Below are 19,780 nucleotides of genomic sequence, written 5' to 3'. Positions count from 1 at the left end.
TACCACCACCATTAACATTTACCAATAAATTCCTTTTCTACATTTCTGAAACTGTGTTGGAATTCTCCATGTTTCAAATGCAGTCATCACATTCAAAATGCTGCATGTGAAGTAAAAACATGGAGTCAAGTCATACATCGTGTACAACCAAGAGGTACATATCAAACCTTTTCTATCCAACACCTCAACCGATGGTATCTGCTGATACCAAGTACCAAACCAACACAGTGCTCTCCCTTTCACCACATCTAAAATGTGTATACCTGAGTCATGGAACTCATTGGGATCATTTTTATGTACAGCAAAGCAACATAAGGCCAGTGGTGAACCTCGCTCCATCCTCGCGTGTGAGCGTCTGAGCCTTTCCAGGATGCTCCTTTCATACCCAATCATGATGCTATCACCTGTTACCGATGAACCTGTTTACCTGTGGAATGATCCAAACAGGTGTTTTTGGAGCATTCCACATCTTTCCCAGTCTTTAGTTGCTCCTGTTCCAACTTGTTTGAAACATGTTACAAATTAAGAATAAGCAGATATTTACAAAAATCAATGAAGTTGATGAGGTGAAACATCAAATGTTTTGTCTTTGTGCTGCTTTCAATTGAGTATATGTCAAAAAACAATTAGCAAGTTCTATTACACAGCATCCCAACTTTTTTCAGATGATTTACTGTTGTGGCCAAATTGAAAAAAATGGCCTTCAGTTTGAAGAAAAAGAAAAGAAAAAAGCGTTGTTTAATGTACGTATTTTTTGCTTGTCATCTACAGACTTGGTTGTGAACAGTTTCTTCAGTTTCTGTGTGGAGTAGGCTTCAGTTAAATTCTCAAGGAAAACTGAATTACTGTGAGTTACAGACTGTTAGACTGAATTTTTCAGAAGCATTTTTTTGCTTAAAGCACCAAAACGAAATGGCGGACTCAAACTCGAGCCTACATTCTTTAAAGTGAGTCAATTGTTTTGTCAGCAAAAAGGAAATGAAAGGCGGGTGGTTTGCATTAAAATGCATGTAGGTTAGGGAGAGCAACTAAAGACAACCATAAGACAGAATGAAATCTAATATCATACTGCTTCTCTGCACGTACACAAAGAGAAAACAGTCAGCATGAGACCAATGGCACCTCCTGCACTTTGTTGGAAATGACGTGCATTAAAAGCTCCACTTTAAAACTTGGAAATGTGGCAACAATGATCCAAGCCGGTCATGAAATGCGCTTTGGTCAAACCAACTTGCTCATAGAACTGACCAAAATAAAGGAGATAATTGAGCCTTCCTCCACAGCTGAGGGGGATGTCTCAATCGAAGCCTGTGTGACCATGTCACCCTGAGGTGAAACATTTCCTTTGGTATTACAGTCAACGCTTCTGCAACCTAATTCAACACACCCACCTTCATCGTCATCATCATCTTGCACATCATGGCGTCCGTCATGAGTAACCTGAGTCAGACCAACAGAATTTATTTGTTCTGAAAGAAGGAATAATTAGATCTTTTTAATAATCATCTTAAAAAGAGGTCGCATTTTTCCCAATCACACACACAACAACACAAACAAACTCTTTTCAGTGTATTCTTTTTCAGCCATTTGAGTGTATCGCTCTAACTGTTACATTATTATCATTCCAGGTTTATCAGGAGCAGCTGTATAAGACACATTCCTCTTTTCTCATCACTTGTGTGTGTGTGAACGTGGTGTTGTGGTGACATGCTCTGGTCCTTCCTGACCATCCTGAAGCACAGTCTGTGCATTCACGTGCTCCTCGGATGCTCACATTTTCCCAGTTTGGAAGTCGTCCTTCTGACTTCAGTGTGTTCATCAGTCACAATGTGGAAACAAGGTGGACAGATGTGTCGTATTTTAACCAATCTAACCAATCGGTTACTCTACACGGACAGCAGCGAATGGTTACAACCTCATACAGCATTACAACAGTATGTTTGTGGGCAAATCCACCATGTTTCTGCACATATGACGTCAAGGCAAGTTGTGGACCAACATTTTCACCGACTATCTGAGCCATTGGTCTGACTTGAGGGGGCCTTCAAGTGAATTTTCCCAGTCAGGAACTAATTTTACCGATTATTCCAACACCACATGAATACAATAAGCGAGTGCAAGTTAACATTTGCCGTTTTTATCTTTTAACTGTAGCATGAGCTGGGAAAGAGCAATGCATTTCTGTGTGTAAGAGCCAAATGAAGCATGTGTGAGCTTCTTATTTGAGTGAGATAACAAACTATTATATCCTGGTATGCCATGATGGTGGCAATACCGAACAACATGGTGTGGAGAAAATACTGTGGGTTTTCATCTGAATACGTACTTGATGTGACAGGTTATCTGTTGTTAGGTTTTTATCTATAGTTTAGTGTTGGATTTCACCCAACGATAGCACCACCACAACACACAATCAAAGTATTGTACATGATCAGGATGGGTCTCCACTTTTGAGGAGGAGTACATCAGCTGGGGTGTAGTATACGTGCGTAGGTTCCAAAGCTAGAGCGTAAACTCTTAACACACAACTAAATCAGCCTTTGTCTGAGGACTTCTTAAACATACAGCCAGATGCCAAAAACATCAGCAAACCAATGATCTTTCACACCAGATACATTTTTGGGGCCTTGCTGAGAGTAAAACCAGAGTCTTGCAGTGTGCTCCCACCTTTCATGTACCTGGGCTCTGAACCTGATGATGTCATCACCATGGAGACGGTTGAAAATCACCGCACAATGCCTGCCATCGACGCTGTGGCTCATCAGCCATGTCTGTCTCTCCCTGCCCTATCTGTGGACACAGGCCTGCTCTACATCAGCGATGGTCTTTGGTGCGTCACGGGACAGAATCAGAGGACCTCCCTTGTCCTGGATCACGACATCATCCTCAATCCTGACACCCAGGCCGCGGAAACACTTTGGCACCTGGTCATTGTCCTCGCCAATGTACAACCCTGCAACAACAGAGGGAAAAAAGTGGAAAATGTATTGAAACAAGGACAACATGAAACATAAAAGAGAGTGTGGAATAGATCATGTATAATAGGGACTGTAACTGGGAGCGATGGTATGAGTGCATCAGATTTTTATTCTTGATTAACACAGACAAAGCTGGACACAGAACGAGGGTACTTGAAAGCCTTGTTGGTCTATACCTGGTTCTACTGTGATGGCCATTCCTGGCTGAAGAGGTTGTGAGCGGGACAGCTCAGGAGTGTCGTGGACATCCATGCCCAGGTAATGGCCAACATGGTGGGGGCAGTACCGCCGTGCAGCCTAGGACAAGTGGACAAGTGCAAACAAAATCAAAGCTTTGAGCAGTTTTGTCACAGCTCGAGGCTACACATTCATGAAATTCAGGGGTGCCACACATTGAAGGGGCTTACTGTGGTGAATGAGCCTCATCAGATCATTTTCTACCTGCCTTAAGAGAGCACAACTGAAAACGCCAACATGCAACCCTCCACATATGAAATAATTTGCACTCTGTATAAATGTGACATTAGAATTTAAATAAAGGACATTGTTGAATAAAACCAGTTTGCCACTGTTTTTGAATGTCTTGGCCAGCCTCTCAGTCAAAAATGTAGGAAGTGGGATTTGACCTTTAACTTGTAAACTTTACTGGGAAGAAGGCCAACCAGCACGGCTTCTGATGCTGGTGGACACAATGCTTGAACTCATTACATAAATGACTCAAATAGATGTTGTTGACTTCAGAGATCCCAGCCAGCTTCATTTGTCAACAACTGTTCTGAACAGTGAAATCTGCATGACTTAACTAAACCACATCCACTTCCCCATTCGCATCTGTTATGAGAGATGAGGCCAAGTGGATCAAGTACAGTAAGAGGTTCTGCATCTGCACTGAGGCACAGCTGTGCTTTGAGCTAACTGCTAACATTTGCTAACTAGCACTTAACACAAAGTAGAAGTAAGACTGATGGGATTTTCATTGGTTTAGCAGGTATTTGGTCATAAACCAAAGTACTGGACAAACTCACATTTTGACCAGAGGACAACAATCATAACTGATCCTGAAGGCGACATGTCTGTACTAGATTTCATGGCAATCCATCCAGTAGTGGTCTGGACATATTACTCAAAACCACAAATGTAAACCTCATGGTGGCGCCAGAGGAAAATTCACATGATCACCAAAGAAAGAGGATACATCTTCTGGCAACCGTGGACGTCTCCATGTACAAAATTTGACTCCAATCCATCTGATAGATGTTAACGTATTGAAAACTTTGACCAGCTGTTAACAGCAGAGGGAAAATCACATATAATCACCAAAATCAGCAGGATTCATCCTCTGGGGTACATGAATGTCTACACAATCTTGTTGAGTTGCTGATACAGTACTGAGTGCATTTCAGCATTTGTATGTCAGTCTGGACCAAAGCTGTATCCCAAATGACAGACCACATGACAGACTGACATCACCAGTCATGCTGCCACCATGGCCAAAAATCATACACTCAGAGGGCTGATAGCTACGAGCCCAGCTTTGAATGAACGTCTCTCATAAGGGAACCCATCATCAACTAGTTAGCCGATCCAAAAGTGTGGAAAGACTATGATTCTTGGCTGTCAAAAAACACCATTCATTACCTCACAGAACTTGCTTTTTCTTTCTTTTTAAGAGAAACCAGTGACTACATCTACATTCGGCTTTGGTTTGGCTTGTTCGTTTTATTTCCCTGAAAGGAACCACTGCAGGAAATGACTGCACAGTATTATGCAGAGTTATGCAAGCATATTGTGTTTCATGGAGGGCTGTAATTAGGTCATTTCATCATTTACATTGGCCAATGAAGCTTATGGCTTTTTCCTGACCACAAACCACTGGAGAGGACATAAATAAACTTTAGCAAAAGTGTTTAAATTCAATGCCCAGCTGACATGGTAACAGTGATAATCTGGTCATGCTGGTGTAGTTGATTGATATTTGGCAGCAGGGCAAGACTTTAATTTACATTAGCGATATTAAAATGCAAAATGATGTGTGCTAGTAAGCAGAAATAGTCTACATTTTTAGTTATTAGCGCAATGAAATATGATCTTGGCCATCTTTATTCATTAGGCCTCTTAATTGAAGGAGGAGCTGAATATTCGGATGCAGAAAACATAACTTTCTTGTACAGCAAATAATATGCAACTCGTCTTGAGATTATAACAATAAATAAAATAACAGTTAGTTGCAGCCCTACACCACTCTACGTCTATTTCTCTGATTATTACCTTGAGTACATCAGCATCACTGGTACTGGCCTTGACGATGCCTAGCCGCCTGAGCTGTTGTCCCAGCAGAGCCAGCATGGTACTGTAAATGTGATCCAGGCTGACGCCCGGGGAGCACAGGGACAAGCAGGAGAGCTGGACCTCCAGGACAGCCTCGTACAGCTCAGCCTGGGTTGGGCTGAATCTGGCAGGACGCAAGTGAGGGCAGCAGACAGTTAAGGTGCGTTTTGTGTCTGTTATTGGTAACACAATCATTCTATCATTCTAATATTATTTTCCGTGATCAGTACAACTAAATGCTTAAGATGATTTTGTCAAACTTACTTTCCGTTCACTGGCCATGTTCGCGTGATATCACTGACATAACCAAAGTATTCACAACCACCATCAAGCAGCACCATTTCTCCATCCTGACGGAGATAAGGAAGAGGGGGGAAAAGTATAAAGAGTCTCAATGAGATACTCAATGATTAGTTAATGTATGTACCCACTTATCATTTTCAGAATGGTTAGTGGATGTTCATTGCAGCATATATGACAGGGCTGATCCTTTAGCACATTCAACACATTCCTTTACCTTGATAATCTGGTTGTTGTTGATGTAGTGAAGAGTGTTGGCTCGATTCCCTCCAGCAACGACAGGGGGATAGGCCAGGAAGTTGGCGCCATGGATCCGATTCTCAAAGTCAAACTAGAATAAGGTGGTGTGTTAGAAAAAGGAATGCAGAGGAACACGGGCTGTTTGTAGATACAGCATTTCACCTTATGCTCTGTGGAGTTATTGCTTCCTGTCTTTGTAGGGCTGTTTATTCTAATATGCTTGGACAAAACATGTTAGTAGTATAACTGCACGGTCTATGAAATGCATCAGTGTCAACAATGTTTTTTAACTTTATTTCTAAAAAGCTTCAGAAGGTTAGCTTTCCTTCAGCAGCTTTTCAAAGAATTTCATAAAGAAATTTGAAGCAAGGCATTAATTTAATTCAAAGTATGCGAATCCTGAGCACGATGTGATTGTGTCCTACACTGGGGACAAACCTCTAAACAAGCAGAGTAAGTGGTTAATGGATGAAGTATGTCAAGAAGGACGTGGTTATTTTCAGGCTTGAATTAATAGTTGTTGTTAATGGTGGTGTATACAAGCGGGTCTTTTGCTGTACTACGACAGAGCACAAATCCTAACTACATGATTAATAGTCTGTGACAAATGGCCACTGCTGGCCTGTTTTCTCAGAGTAACCTGGTTTCTTGTGTGCATGTGCACAGAGGAAATTCATTTCTGTGCGATCCTCAGTGAATACCTCCTCATCCTCAGTTGTCAATACTGAATATTACATGGTGCTTCTGTTGAAAATATTAGAATAACGTGAATCAATTTGTCATTTATGTCAGTAGCTCATTGGTTAGGCACTGACTGAATAATCGATGGAAGACACTTGTGGTATCAGTAATTACATTGAAAAGCCTGATCAATTAAAGAGATAAAGATTATAACAGGCCACACATGATAGAGAGGCAGTGCAGAGCCACACTGAGGTCATCAAATATTTTCAGTTACCTTAGCAAAGAGCACAGCTTCATCCACGTCTCCTTGAGACAGAGCCATCGTTCTCCTAAAAGCCTGAAAGAAAAGGATTCAAGTTGGAGCGAGTACACCGTCCATCTGTCTTAAAAATAATCCCTACAAGTGTTAAAAAAAATGATAAGGAGACACTGCTGCATAACAATACAAGAATGAAAATGTTGCCCCATTTGCAGGCATTTATTAGTATAATACATCATAAACTATGATGACATTGACACCTTAAGTACTTAAAACACCAACCTGTGCTGTGATGTGACCGGCTTCTTGCATGAGTGCCACCTCTGCTGAGCTCTTGATGGCCCTGAGAGAGTGTATGAGGGGCCTGAGAGAGCGCGGCATCGACCCCGCCTCCAGCATGGGACACACATGTGTCTGATGGAGCCGAGGGTGGGTGGGCTGAGAACTGTCATACCACAGCACAGTGCCTGAAAGAGGATCAGAGCACAGACAAAATGAGAACGGTGAAGTTAAGGTCCCAATTACTTAGAGTGGTCAAATGTCAGCTAGACACAGCAGGCCTGTTAAGCTTTGGATTTCCCCACTTGTTGATGTGCCATGCATGGGGCTGGAGTAAGAGCAATATGCAGCATTTAAAGCATTAAAACAGTTTCTTTTTAAGCCTCAAAAGCACAAGAGCAAATGTGTAAAGACTAGAGTAAACAGCCTCAAGCTACAGTAGTAACTTAGCATAACTTCCACAGCATGTCACTAGCTGACAACTGTATTATGTAGGTGTACAGGTTACATTACAACAATATCTATTCAGGATGGAAATATGCAAATATATGAGCGTTTAGTGAAAGTGAAATATATTGTCCAAAAGCACCAGAATCAAAAGCATAAATCTAACCTCTGTGTTGCTTATCCCAGAGTGTTTTCTATGGTAAAACTTGAGACCACTCTAGGATTGTGTCTGAGCAAATACCATTGTAATTTACAACACTGTCCTATATTAGCAGTCAAACTAGCTCTACACGGCTGTACACAAACAATGGTGACTTTCTCTCCGTTTAGCCTCTGTCTTTTTACATTAGCTATACAACGCATGTAGCATCAATGTACATATTTAAGACTCTTTTGCAGACTTCCCATTTTAAAACAAGTACACTGGAGAGTTTTAGCCTTGCTATCTCGAGCTAGCTACAGCTGATAAAATCTGCTAGCAGACAGTCGTCATTTCAGGTGACAAAAATCAGTCGCCATTGGCTAGAAATGAGAAGCTGGCTTTTGTTTACTTCTGTTTGAAAAATGACTGAATCTCTCACTGTCATCGCCTGCATACCTGCAGCTTATGGTGAAGGAGAAAGGTTGACAGGCATCGCAACAGTAACTAGGAGGTACAGGGTTTAACAAACCGTCAAATGTGGCTGTTCAAATGAAGCGGTAGGACATCTTTTTCAATGACAAAAATAAAGTTCTGTTCCTGCTGAGTGTATGTCTTCATCCACCCACCTTTCAGGCTCTTGAGCACAACACCCAGTTCTTCTGTGCTATGAACCCTCTCAATGCCGGTCAAAGCAGCTGCCCCATCCTTCCCTGACCGGGGCCCATCCCATAGCTCTCTCCCCGGGTCTCTGCGGGGGACGAACAAGATGGCCTGGTCTGGACGCCCTTTCCCATAAAGGACCAAGGCACTGTCAGGCTCTAGGATGCCACTGAGGTAGAGGAAATCCTGTGGAACATTTTGCTCCAGGTTAATTATCAAAGCCTCGCTAAATTCAGTATCCCAATCGACAATAAATTGCAAATAAGAGTGCAAGAGCAGAATCACAGAGTACCCTAAAGTATGCTTATTTACACTCCCTTCCCCTGTGTGTAAATAAGGTGTTTTAACAGTTCATATTCAACAATATGTAAATGTTGTTGCCTGTTATGCTCACAAACCCGTACAGACACAAGAAAATTAAACTGAAGATAAAGAAATGCAACTTGAAACCAAACATGCACCTGGTTCTGGTGGAAGGGATAAGGGATGTCATTGGTCATGTAGCGGGTCGGATGGGACAAAACAATGACCACATGGGTGCTGGTGGAGGCAGAGGGTCCCAGCCTGTCCGCCTGGGCCTCAATAAGTGAGGCCAGCCTGTGTCTGCGGAGCTCGTATTCTGTCTGGCTCAAGCCTGGGGTCACATCGCCTGAGGAGAAGAGAGCACATATGTGGTGTCTAACAGCAGCTCATTACCTACACTTACACTGTGAGCTAATACTTGTCTCCTTGTGGTGTGAAACTTCTAACGCTCTATGTGTGCTTGACTAGTTCCTGTACCACCACACAGGATTAATCCTAACTCCCTAAAGAAATAAGTTGGTACTGAGCCTTTTACTGATGTGACTACAGACCACATACACTGCAGGTTTATCCTAAAGATTTTAAATGTACAAGTTCAGCACTCCACCGTGATAAATACTCACCGGGTTTGATGAGGTGTGGATGAGTGAAAGGGCTGGGCTGACCCAGGTACCGAGGTGGAACCATCTTTGGTTTCAAACCTCCAGGTTTCACAGAAATGTTTCTGCACGGACACCAGACACAAGCTACAGACAGACACGACACAACACAGGTGGTAAAGAGAGTTTCAATGGGCACCTACAATGCTGCATGCAGCCGCTTTATCTGTGAGTCCTGTTCCACCTGCGGTCAGTGGCTGTTTCACAGAGTGGAACTTCACAGCTGTATGATTTTAGCTCATCACAGACACATCAGTATTGGTGCACTGCATATTCTGGCTGATAACGGAGAAGAAATTGCATCGCAGCAATGCCAAAGCTGACGAGTTATGTACCTCTTTAAACATTTCTATGACAACATTTGGTCTACCGTCAACATGTCACAGCATAACTTCATATCAGCTGAGTGCATTTGCATAATTTGTTAGCCTGATGATTCATCATAATCCTCCCTGTTTTATACAATGGATCAGGGAGGTCATGATGTGTCTCCAAGCTGAAGAAAGTGAGGTTTCCTTTTAAATGGGTCTCTTAAAAATATAACAGAATATGGTTTCCCTTTGTCAATTAAGTGCTACCTAAATATTCATTTTTTTATTTTTACTAAGGTTAGAATTTGATATTTTTATTATATAATGTGCTGGTTCTGTCATTGAATCGCACAAACAGACTATGTATAGATGAATGAGAAATTGGTGACTGACTTTTCATAAGGGGGTGAACCATTGCCTTAATAAACGTTATAGTACAGATCACTGGTGGAAGACATACTTGCATCCTCTGTTCGCAAAAGCACCAGATACTACAGTGTAAAACACTCCAGTATTCATAGTAATGCACTCAAACGTACTTAGTACGTAAGTATTATCAGCTTAATGTATTTAAAGTACCAAAGTAAAAATACTTCTTTACATTGTTCATGCTAAATGATCAATCTGAAAGCAGCATTTTAATATTGTATCTGGTCAAACGTGCCTTTCAGTAGTTTAGTCCAGTGGCTCCAGGACCAGGGATTGGGCAAATCTGAAGGGTCGTGAGATGGTTAATGCAACACGACATTTAAACAAAGCTCTGCTATAAAAATGTAAGTCAATATTTTGGACTTTACTCAGATTTTAACTTTTTGAGTTAATAATTTGACCTATTTGGGCCTTGAGCAGCTGATTAAATGAAACCATGTGAGGACTGAAATGTGACAAACTACACACTGCTTTACTACAAAGGGTCACAAGCCCGAAAGGTCAGGGAGGAACCACTGGTTTAACCTTTAACACTGTGTTGTAACGCAGGCTGTCAAGAAAACGTGGTGAGGTAACGGCTTACTCTTTCCCTCTGCCATGTAGCTGCTTGTGGAGTAGAAGTATTAAGTATTTCCACTAATTTTAATAAGCAGCTGGCGAAAAACGTAACAACAGCAAACTGGGCTCACCTCGACTCCATTCACGCCGCGGCAGCAGCCTGACAGCAGACCGGACCAAGGTGCTGCTTGACGGCAACATTGTTGCTGCGACTGGAGGACACCGAGTTACAGCATGTCGTCCCGCTGTGGACATGAAGCACAGTCAGTAGAGGACAAAGTGACCCTCGATATTTACGGGAACACATAGCGTTACGTTGTTGTGACTTAGCAGCGTTTAAAATCTTCTCAGACAATATTTACCCTCGTTAGCTTGCTACCCCCATGTCTGCCAGCCGTATTCATTTGTAGTATCGTCGATTTTCAGCCCTTCGTTTCACCTCACAGGCAGAGACGCTTAATCCCGCCTCCTTTGCTACGATTGGCAGACTCGTTTCATGAGTGTGATGAAAACTAACGCATCTAATATTGTAGAATGTACCCTTTTCGTCTCCTTAAACATTTTTCATATTTCATAAATTACATATTACCTGGAACCTTATGGACCAATAAATGAAAAGAAGCGCTCACTTGAAATCTAAACATAACCATTTTGATTGCTGGAAGCAGCCTGATGAGTAACAGTCTGGGAGGGCTACCTGAGAGCCCTAACTCTGGGGAAAGGGTATCCGCCTAGCATGAGGTGAAATGACAATTTTGAAGAAAGAAATTTGTTCCCTGCATTTGGTCTGTCAGGGCGCACTATATTTACACCTCTTATCAAGCTCCACTATGAAACGCCTGTGAGGCTACAGGTTACGCATAATAAACTTTTTCAAGGTTTAATTCAATGTGTTTATGTGCATGACTACAAATCACAATGTGTTTACTTATATTTGTATTACCGTGGTGTAATTCAGTAATGTAAATGTCATTCAATGTGACAATAATATTTCAACGATGAAGAGGCTTTTGAACGTGTTACTTATAATCGAGGGATGAGACTCAATATTAAACAAACTTTTAATGGTCTAGAATCAAGCACTATACTAACGGAATGGCACAATCCATCTTATTTCAACAGCTCAGGTTGCAGATCTGTAGGAGCCTGACAGCTGTCTGGCAAGCCGAACTCAGGGAAGCAGAGTCCAAATTTTCGCGGTCGGTCTGTCCAGCAATTCGCCTGAATGAAAACAGAGGAGCGACGCCACTACTAGTGAAGCTGTACTCGGGCGATAAAGAAGAACTGCATTATCACTCTGCGGCTTTTCTTCTCGGCTGTCAGCGGTGTGGATTTTCGCTCAGGTGCGTTTCCTTTCGGTTGCTCGGATGTATGGCTGGAGAGAAGCGCTCGTAACGGCCTGTAATGCAGCTAACGTTAGCCAACGGTTATCATGCGTCAAAACAGTCAGTGAACGTTACCGCGTCACGGACGGATTCACATTTCCAGAAAGTTCTGGTTTGATTTGCGACCATAATATAAACAGTCGGTAATGCTGGTTGTACATGGTTGGCTTCATTGCTAACGCCTGAATTGGCATTATTGTTAGACTTATGTGCAGTGAACTCAAAGTAAGGTTGTTATTCGCGCAACCTCATTCGATCCCTGCATGTTAGCATACCTCAGCTTAACAACGCTGATATCAACGTTAGCAGCTGAGCACGCAAGTTTAACAAAGCCAGACTTGGACTAGTTGTTGATTGTTTTTCTCTCTGCTTTCTCCCACACGCAGCGCACTGTGTGCTGGACGTGACAGGACAGTATGGACCCACGGAAAGTGTCCGAGTTAAAGGGCTTCGTGCAGTTGTGCGAGTCCAAACCTGAGGTCTTGCACCTTCCAGAGATGGGCTTCTTCCGGAACTGGTTGCACGGGTCAGTATGGCTCGGAGCAGATCTGCTGCCCTGACCTGTAAACGAAATGCACGAGTGTCTGAGTTAATATGTCAAAGATTCATCAATGATTTATTATTTCATTGTGTCAGTGAAGTTATTAGATTGAGTCTCAAACCGACTGCAGGTTTACCACGTGGCCAGTAACGCCCACCGTTCGGTTAAAAACCATGGACCACAAGGTGTAGAGGTGTGTGTGTGTGTGTGTGTGTGTGTGTGTGTGTGTGTGTGTGTGTGTGTGTGTGTGTGTGTGTGTTTATACAGACAAATAATCTCATGTAATGTCAGTCAAGACCTCACAAAACATGCATTCAACAAGGGACCATTTATTCATCTTTGATCATTGACACAGCCACGATTAACTTCCTCTAATTTTATCTAAAGGTAGAGTTAAAATGAAAACACACAGAAACCATTCTCACTTCTTCAAAGCTCTGAGATCATAAAGTTCACGGTTTTGTATAAAGTTTGGCTTAGCCTTCTCGCCACCAAGTGAAATGAGCCTAAACGATAAGTCAGTATTAATGAACTAGTTGATTGATCAGAACACAAGTCTGCAACAAGCTTGATAAACCATAAATTGTGGGGGTCATTTTCTAGTCCAAAATTGCCAAAATTTCATTAATTCTACTGTAGCTTTTCCAATGTGAATATTTTGTGGTGAAAACCTTTAAGGACTTTTGATTTGAGAAAGCGATTTGAAGACATAAAATACATTTTCTGGGAAGTCAATAGAGAAAATGTTCCTAGCTAAAATAGCCACATTGAAATATGTATTTTGACCACTCCAGTAAATGAAATATCATGAATCAGGGCCTTTGTGTTGCTTGCTGAATTGTTCTCTATATTTTTATATTGCAGCATGGGTGCCACAATCCCTCCCCTCCAGAAGACACAGGATTCATGCCAGGTGACACATAAATGTTCTTATTCATACATATTGTTAAGCTAGTTATCCTATACTTTCAATAATTTTCTATATTTTATTTCCTGCTCAGTCATTGTACGATATCCTTATATTGTTCAGAGATAAAACACTGTGAAACACAAGGGAGTTGGAGTTGAATAGTATTGGCAGTCGATGAGTTGCCTGTGAGTTGTCATATGTGTTGTAACAGTGTTCTCTCAATTGTAGGGTGGCTGTCCTTGTGGTCCTCCCCCTACATCAGCTTCACCTCCTGAGCCTGAGCCTCCAGTGCAGTCTGAGAGTGAGGAGAGTGAAATAGGTACGGCAGGTCCATCTCAACCCTGAACAGTGTTTCTTAAAATCATAGCTCTTGATTGAGAAGTCGGCGGTCTGCAAGTGATTCCTGTGGAGAGATTAGATTTGTCGTTTCCGGTTTATCCATTTTTCTACTGTCGGTGGTTAAGATGCAGCGAACTTAATAGATTCATGTTTGTTAGCAGTGTAGATTAGCCAATTTAAAGGTCAAATTTTGCTAATGGAGCTTATTTGTTACAGGTATATTTATATATAGTAGGGCAAACCAGCCTTAGCTGCAACATACTGGTTGAGTGAAAGGAATAGTTCAAGACTGGGGGAAATATGCTTATTTGCGTCATGCAGGGTCACACAGATGACTGTGTGACTCTGTCTGAAGCTTTATACCACTCTGGAGCCAGCACCTAGTTAGCTTAGCTTAGCTTAGCTCAGCTTAGCTTAACGGAAAGATATAAAACAGGGGGAAACAGTTAAACTGGCGCTGTCCAACATGAACAAAATCCACCAAAGAGCACCCTTTAAAGTTCATAGATTAGCACTTTATATGTTTAATCTGTTCAAAAAGAGGTTTGAAAAAGGGACAGAGGGGTTTAGAAGATGTACTATTTCTTAGCTGGGACCAGTTGCCAGGCAACCATTGGAGACTCTAGGAAGTTACTGGCCCCGACCAAGAAACAGCATCATCACTGTTACACTTGTGGTTTTGTTACATTTTGAGAGAGGCGAGCTAGCCCTCTCCATTTCAATCTTATGCTAAGCCAAGCAGCTGCTGACTCCAGCTGCGTATTTACTAATGATATGATATGATATGATATGATATGATATGATATGATATGATATGATATGATATATGAGAAATGGTTCTAAAAATGACCTTTTTACTGTGAACACTACAGTAAATCAGGATTTCATAGCATTGGATATGGTTTGTGTGTCCTATCATCTGTTTGCCTTTTCAGAAATTGACAATGAGGGAGTGATCGAGCCAGACACTGATGAACCGCAGGAGATGGGGGAGTTTGAAAACATTGAGGTAAAATATTGAACTTTCCTGTATTATCTATCAATCATGCAAACATTTCCTCAAATTCAGACACTAATCTCTCATGTCAACCAGTGTATTAGAGGAGATTCCAGGCCTGGAAAATAACTTTTAACACTTCGGGATTTGTTTGAGCATTTGTATTCATACGTTTCCTCAGATCACAGAGCAGATGATGGATGAGGCCAATGAGAAGAAGATGGATGCCATTAATGCTCTAGGGGAAGGTAGGTTGATATTCTGTGATGAACAGTGCATGCAGACACAATTTCTGTATTTTTTCATGTAAATAGACAGAAGCTCAAAGTTCAGTTAGATGTATGATCTCAAATGCCCGTTCAAAATGCTTTTCTCTTCCAGGCGACCTGCAGAAAGCTCTGGATCTTTTTACTGAGGCCATCAAGCTGAACCCCTGCCTGGCCATCCTGTACGCCAAGAGGGCAAGGTGAGCGTCCTCAGAGTCCTCCATTCAGGTTATCTATGGCAGAGCATTGTAGGATCTGTTGTCCTCTTTGTGCTAGTGTCTTCATTCAGATGCAGAAACCCAACGCAGCCATAAGAGACTGTGACAGAGCCATCAAGATCAACCCAGACTCTGCACAGCCCTACAAGTGGAGGGGCAAAGCTCACAGGTGCATTTATGTTTAAGAAATATTCCTCATGGCAGATACTTTCTAATGTGTGACAGCAAACACCTGACCATGAGCTACACCTTTACACATAACCAAACCCTCAGTGTAAACACACCTCATCTTGTTTGGCTGCTGGCATTCAACATTACTTCAGCCGAGCTAACTGTGGCTACAGCAGAATCAACCTGTATTTGTGTAGCTCTCCATAAACTCGGTAACAGAGAGGTGAAGTCCCTCCCCTTGTGGTGGACCACCATGAGACCTCATTTCTGACAGTACTACATTTTGCTTGCTGTCTTGTGTGTGTATGTGTTGCTCCCCCTGATGTATGTGTGCTGCTGTAGGCTGCTGGGCCACTGGGAGGAGGCAGCCAGAGACCTGGCCACAGCCTGTAAACTGGACTATGACGAGGCCGCCAGTGAGATGCTGAAGGAGGTCCAGCCGAAGGTATAGTACCAGAGAAGAGGGGGAATAAAAACCACACTGCAGCCTTTTAGAATTTGTTGGTAGTAGCTGTAATGTAGATGTATTATTGTCATGTGTGCGAGCTCAGAATAGAGAAGTGTATTTGTGATCTCTCTCTCTGTGTTTACATGATCCTGATAAAGATCAACCGTTTGATCAGACCGGGTCTCCAGAACCCACTAATGGCAGGCAGGGAATCAAAGATGATGCTCCGAGCTGCGAGTTTGTGATGATCACCCTTTGTTTTCAGGCGAAAAAAATCGTGGAGCACAGACGCAAATACGAGCGCAAGAGAGAAGAGAAGTTGATCAAGGAGAAGCAAGAGCGGATAAAGAAAGCCAGAGAGGGGCGCGCACAGGCTCAGAGGGTGAGTTGCTGGGGGGGGGGGGGGGGGGGGGGGGGAGAAGACAATTTTAAAGAAAGGCAAAACTAAAAATACCTTAAAGTAGAAATCTTCACTTCAGGAGTCAAAATCGTTCAATAGTGAGTCAAACGTACATTTTTAAGACCGTTATGAAGTCACAATCAGCTGTGTGTCATAACGTCTTTATGTCAAGACACTTAATCAAAAATCTTAACTTAGAATCTCAGGATTTTTAGAAAAGTCAAGATGACTGATTTGATTTAGTGTCTCTTAAACTTTATATTTGACTTAATTTAAAACAATCAGGTGCTTCTCTGAAGTTCGACTTAGCGTAAATCTAAGTCAAAGTTTTGACATCTTAACTGAATTTTGACCTTAATGATTAATTCAACAGCAGCATCATTCCTCATGTCTTCCACAGCGTCTCTGAATCTTTGCGTCCTTCAGCATCGTTTCCTGAAACAAACCGAACATCTAGTTGAACTGTTCTGCCCACATGGTCACATTGTGTACTAAAGTTAGCTGATAAAGGCCAAACAGCTAAGTACTCCAGTGCTGATAAACTCATTACCCTTTCTTTTGTCATTCAACAGGAGGAGGAAGCACGACAGTCCGCAGGAGGAGGAGGAGGATTCTTCCCAGGTAAAACAAGCCAGTTCATCGCATGATGGGCCGAGACGAACACTCAAAATGTCATATTGGAGAGGCACATGAACGATAATATGCTGTTTAATTCATACTCTTATGCACACTTTGATTTTTGTATTCAGCTGCATAGTGTTGTATGCAATGAGTGATTCTCATATTAGGCATCATGTCCTTGAGAATCACAGGTCAGTCTGTGCTTCATGTCATTTGTTTTTGTCTCAGTATCAAATTTTCAGCTCCAGCCAATCCATCCATCTTTGGTTCATTGGACTGTTGCGATTGCTCCTTTAAGCGCAATACTGAGTGTCACTGTTGCTCTGCAGGGGCTGCTGGGTTCCCGGGCGGAGCCCCTGGTGGCATGCCTGGTCTCGGAGATTTCCTGAAGGATCCTGAGCTGCTCAACGCCATGAAGGTGATTTAACTGCTCCACGTGAATCCTCTACACCTCTTCACTTCCACTGCTGAGTCCCATATCTTAAGTGATACAGATATGGGAGGTTATTTGCTTTCTTCCTGAGAGTCAGATGAAAAGGTTGATACCACTTACTGGCCTAGGTTAGCATTAAGACTGGAAAGAAGGGGTTCAAAGTTAACAAAATCCACCTACCTGCTCCTCTAAAGCTCCCTAACACAGAAAAATGGAGTCAAATACTGCTTTAAACATCTAGAAGAAGAAAACTCAGCTCCTTTACACATACAGTGTTTTCACATGGAACAGGTTTTTGTGGTTGGTTTTTTTAAGAGTTCAGGACAACAAAATCATCCTCACGTACACGGGGGAGGAGGGTGATGAGGGGAGGGACATGTTTTAATTCTCCTTAGCAGAGCATGTGTATTTGAGCCTTTGGCAGGGCCACATAGAGATGGACTTAGATGCATTATCCTGTTGTTCACTCAAAGAGGTTTAAAAAGCACAGGGGGGAGATCCTGTCTACACAGAACAGCCAGTGCACTCTCACAACCACCACCACCACCGTAAGAGGCAAACTCAGTAAGCCCCCCCTGTTTTCTACCCAGAAGACACCATTGTTTTTCTGGTTGGAATCCATATTTTAGAAATCAGAAAAGCTTTATTGGCAAGTACAATTTTACACATACGAGGAATTTTGCTTTACTGCCACTCAAATAGTGTGTGTCTCTATAACAAGGCTGCATGAAGCTTGTTACATACCAGACTCTCTAACCATACTGTCAGCAATCGAGTAGCATCGTTGGTAATGGAAGTGTAAGGTTTTTGGCAAGGAAGAAGAGTGCGTGGAATTGAAAAAAAAAAAAACGTTACCCAGTTGTCAACCAAGCACTTGATATGAATCGGATTAATTGTTCTAACTAAACAAACTGAGACACAAAACTGGAAAAGCAATGGGCACCATAAAGTCAGTTGGATCACTCAAAAGTGAAGTGGCTTAGTGAATACAGATGGAGCTGCAGAGAGATTCAGAGCGCTTCCCCACGTCTCCCCTGAATAGACCTTGGAAAATACATTTTTCATTTTGTTGTGTCTTTAAAGCTGATTTGATCTGACGGGCGCTGGGTGAATAAAGCTAACCCCGTTTATCCATATTTAACTCCAGGACCCTGAGGTGATGGCTGCCTTCCAGGATGTAGCACAGAACCCGGCCAACATCGCCAAGTACCAGAACAACCCCAAAATCATGGCCCTGGTCACCAAGCTGAGCGCCAAATTTGGAGCTTCACCACAGCCATAGATGGGGAAAAGGACCAAAGCTGAGAGGAGAGGGGATACGTGGTGAATCAATCTGGAGAGCCTCGACGCTTTTCAACAATTATTCCACTGTGTGCAGATTGAACAGGGGAGCACGTGACGGGTTCAGTGGTGTGATGCAGGGAAAGCAGGGCGACTTTTTAAATGTTCTTATTCAGCCTGTTAGCACTTAGCAATGTCTCAACAAAGCAACCCCATGGTTAGGAGTCAGGTCTCACAACCGACTGGGACTTCACTAAACCACAGGTTGACATTTCTTAACCTGTTATCTGGAACAGCTAAACTGGGAGCTCCCGCATTCAGACGCTAGCTCACAAACATTTGTACAGCCATTTAATACCTGGTAATGGTTTAGCTGCAGGGCTTTTCTTTCTCTGAGCAGAGCCGAACTCTCACACACAGCTGTCCTGTAACTTTTTGTTAACAGATCTATTGTTATAAATGCAAAAAAAAAAAGTTCTTCTTAATGTCTGACCCTGTTGAAAATGAAAATGATTCACAATAATAAAACCTCTGTTGCTGCAAAGCAGGTTTGACATTGCTTTCTAGTTCATTTGGCCTTTGTTTGCTTTACACTGCATCTTGTACAGCCAGACTTAATTGTTTTTACAGAATAACATACATACTGATTTTTACTGCCATTTCCCATCAGTTAAACTCAGAAGTGATTCAGTTTGAACTGCCAAACATTCAGTGGCTCCACATTCTCAAATGTGAGGGTTTCCTGTCATCTTAGTTTTCTGTCAAGTGATTATTTTAGAGAATGACCAATAATTAAATATTGGTTGCAGCCTAAATCAGGTTATCCTGTTTAATGTACACATTGGTTTTAATTGTCATCAGGCAGATAACAGTCTACAACAGGAACTCTGAATATACAGTCCCTACAGGTGCTGGAGTGTAAATCGGGCCCAGAGGGAGAGTGGGTCACTGGGCCACTTAATCCACCCAGGACATCTGTCTTTCAGCCAGAGGATTACTGCTCTGTAACACAGGGTCGGCCCTGGCACTCATCAACCCTGAATCACTGCATCAAAGCTGATCTGACTACAAATTCCCCTGACCGAGGACAGCTTTTTGTCCACCAACATGTAGTTGAACTGTTCAGCAAGTGAGTTGGTTTCAGCAGCTGTAAGTCAGCACCTCTCATGTTGACAGCGATTTTGATTTAATAC

General features: G+C 42.4%; 2 protein-coding genes across 3 annotated transcripts; one reads left to right on the top strand and one right to left on the bottom strand.

Annotated features, from left to right (window-relative positions):
- Nucleotides 1-1,413: 1,413 nt before the first annotated feature.
- On the bottom strand, nucleotides 1,414-11,012 carry xpnpep3 (X-prolyl aminopeptidase 3, mitochondrial). The gene is made up of 12 exons (XM_070981047.1): nucleotides 10,940-11,012; nucleotides 10,709-10,822; nucleotides 9,244-9,366; nucleotides 8,779-8,966; nucleotides 8,284-8,503; nucleotides 7,072-7,256; nucleotides 6,805-6,867; nucleotides 5,824-5,937; nucleotides 5,571-5,656; nucleotides 5,247-5,430; nucleotides 3,155-3,275; nucleotides 1,414-2,953 (listed from the first exon to the last, which is right to left on the bottom strand). Exons 2-12 carry the CDS (start codon nucleotides 10,776-10,778, stop codon nucleotides 2,787-2,789), a joined length of 1,521 nt encoding a protein of 506 aa, XP_070837148.1. The 5' UTR covers nucleotides 10,779-10,822; nucleotides 10,940-11,012; the 3' UTR covers nucleotides 1,414-2,786.
- Nucleotides 11,013-11,765: 753 nt separating this feature from the next.
- st13 (ST13 Hsp70 interacting protein) lies at nucleotides 11,766-19,146 on the top strand. Of its 2 annotated transcripts, none has more exons than XM_070981496.1 (13): nucleotides 11,766-11,920; nucleotides 12,349-12,488; nucleotides 13,368-13,416; nucleotides 13,642-13,732; nucleotides 14,688-14,761; nucleotides 14,931-14,997; nucleotides 15,131-15,215; nucleotides 15,292-15,402; nucleotides 15,747-15,849; nucleotides 16,118-16,234; nucleotides 16,825-16,873; nucleotides 17,203-17,291; nucleotides 18,454-19,146. In XM_070981496.1, the coding sequence occupies exons 2-13, from the start codon at nucleotides 12,379-12,381 to the stop codon at nucleotides 18,586-18,588; spliced, it is 1,080 nt and encodes a 359-aa protein (XP_070837597.1). In that variant the 5' UTR covers nucleotides 11,766-11,920; nucleotides 12,349-12,378; the 3' UTR covers nucleotides 18,589-19,146. The 2 variants fall into 2 exon arrangements, with proteins under 2 accessions (XP_070837597.1, XP_070837598.1); XM_070981497.1 differs by lacking the exon at nucleotides 11,766-11,920 and adding an exon at nucleotides 12,022-12,105.
- Nucleotides 19,147-19,780: the final 634 nt, after the last annotated feature.

Source organism: Chaetodon trifascialis, chromosome 15 (assembly GCF_039877785.1).
Source record: "Chaetodon trifascialis isolate fChaTrf1 chromosome 15, fChaTrf1.hap1, whole genome shotgun sequence".
Taxonomy (NCBI): Eukaryota; Metazoa; Chordata; class Actinopteri; order Chaetodontiformes; family Chaetodontidae; genus Chaetodon; species Chaetodon trifascialis.
The sequence above is the reverse complement of the archived record's forward strand: the minus strand, read 5'-3'. Positions and strand labels throughout refer to the sequence as shown.

Bases quoted from the DNA above. Each gene is read 5' to 3' on its own strand.
- xpnpep3 (XM_070981047.1), bottom strand. From the start codon at position 10,778: ATGTTGCCGTCAAGCAGCACCTTGGTCCGGTCTGCTGTCAGGCTGCTG. The intron at 7,257-8,283 runs GTGGGTGGATGA...ATCCTCTTTCAG, and splicing joins TGTGCTCAAGAGCCTGAAAG to GCACTGTGCTGTGGTATGAC. The intron at 2,954-3,154 runs GTATAGACCAAC...CTGTTGTTGCAG, and splicing joins GGCCATCACAGTAGAACCAG to GGTTGTACATTGGCGAGGAC.
- st13 (XM_070981496.1), top strand. From the start codon at position 12,379: ATGGACCCACGGAAAGTGTCCGAGTTAAAGGGCTTCGTGCAGTTGTGC. The intron at 16,874-17,202 runs GTAAAACAAGCC...GTTGCTCTGCAG, and splicing joins AGGAGGAGGATTCTTCCCAG to GGGCTGCTGGGTTCCCGGGC. The intron at 17,292-18,453 runs GTGATTTAACTG...ATTTAACTCCAG, and splicing joins AGCTGCTCAACGCCATGAAG to GACCCTGAGGTGATGGCTGC.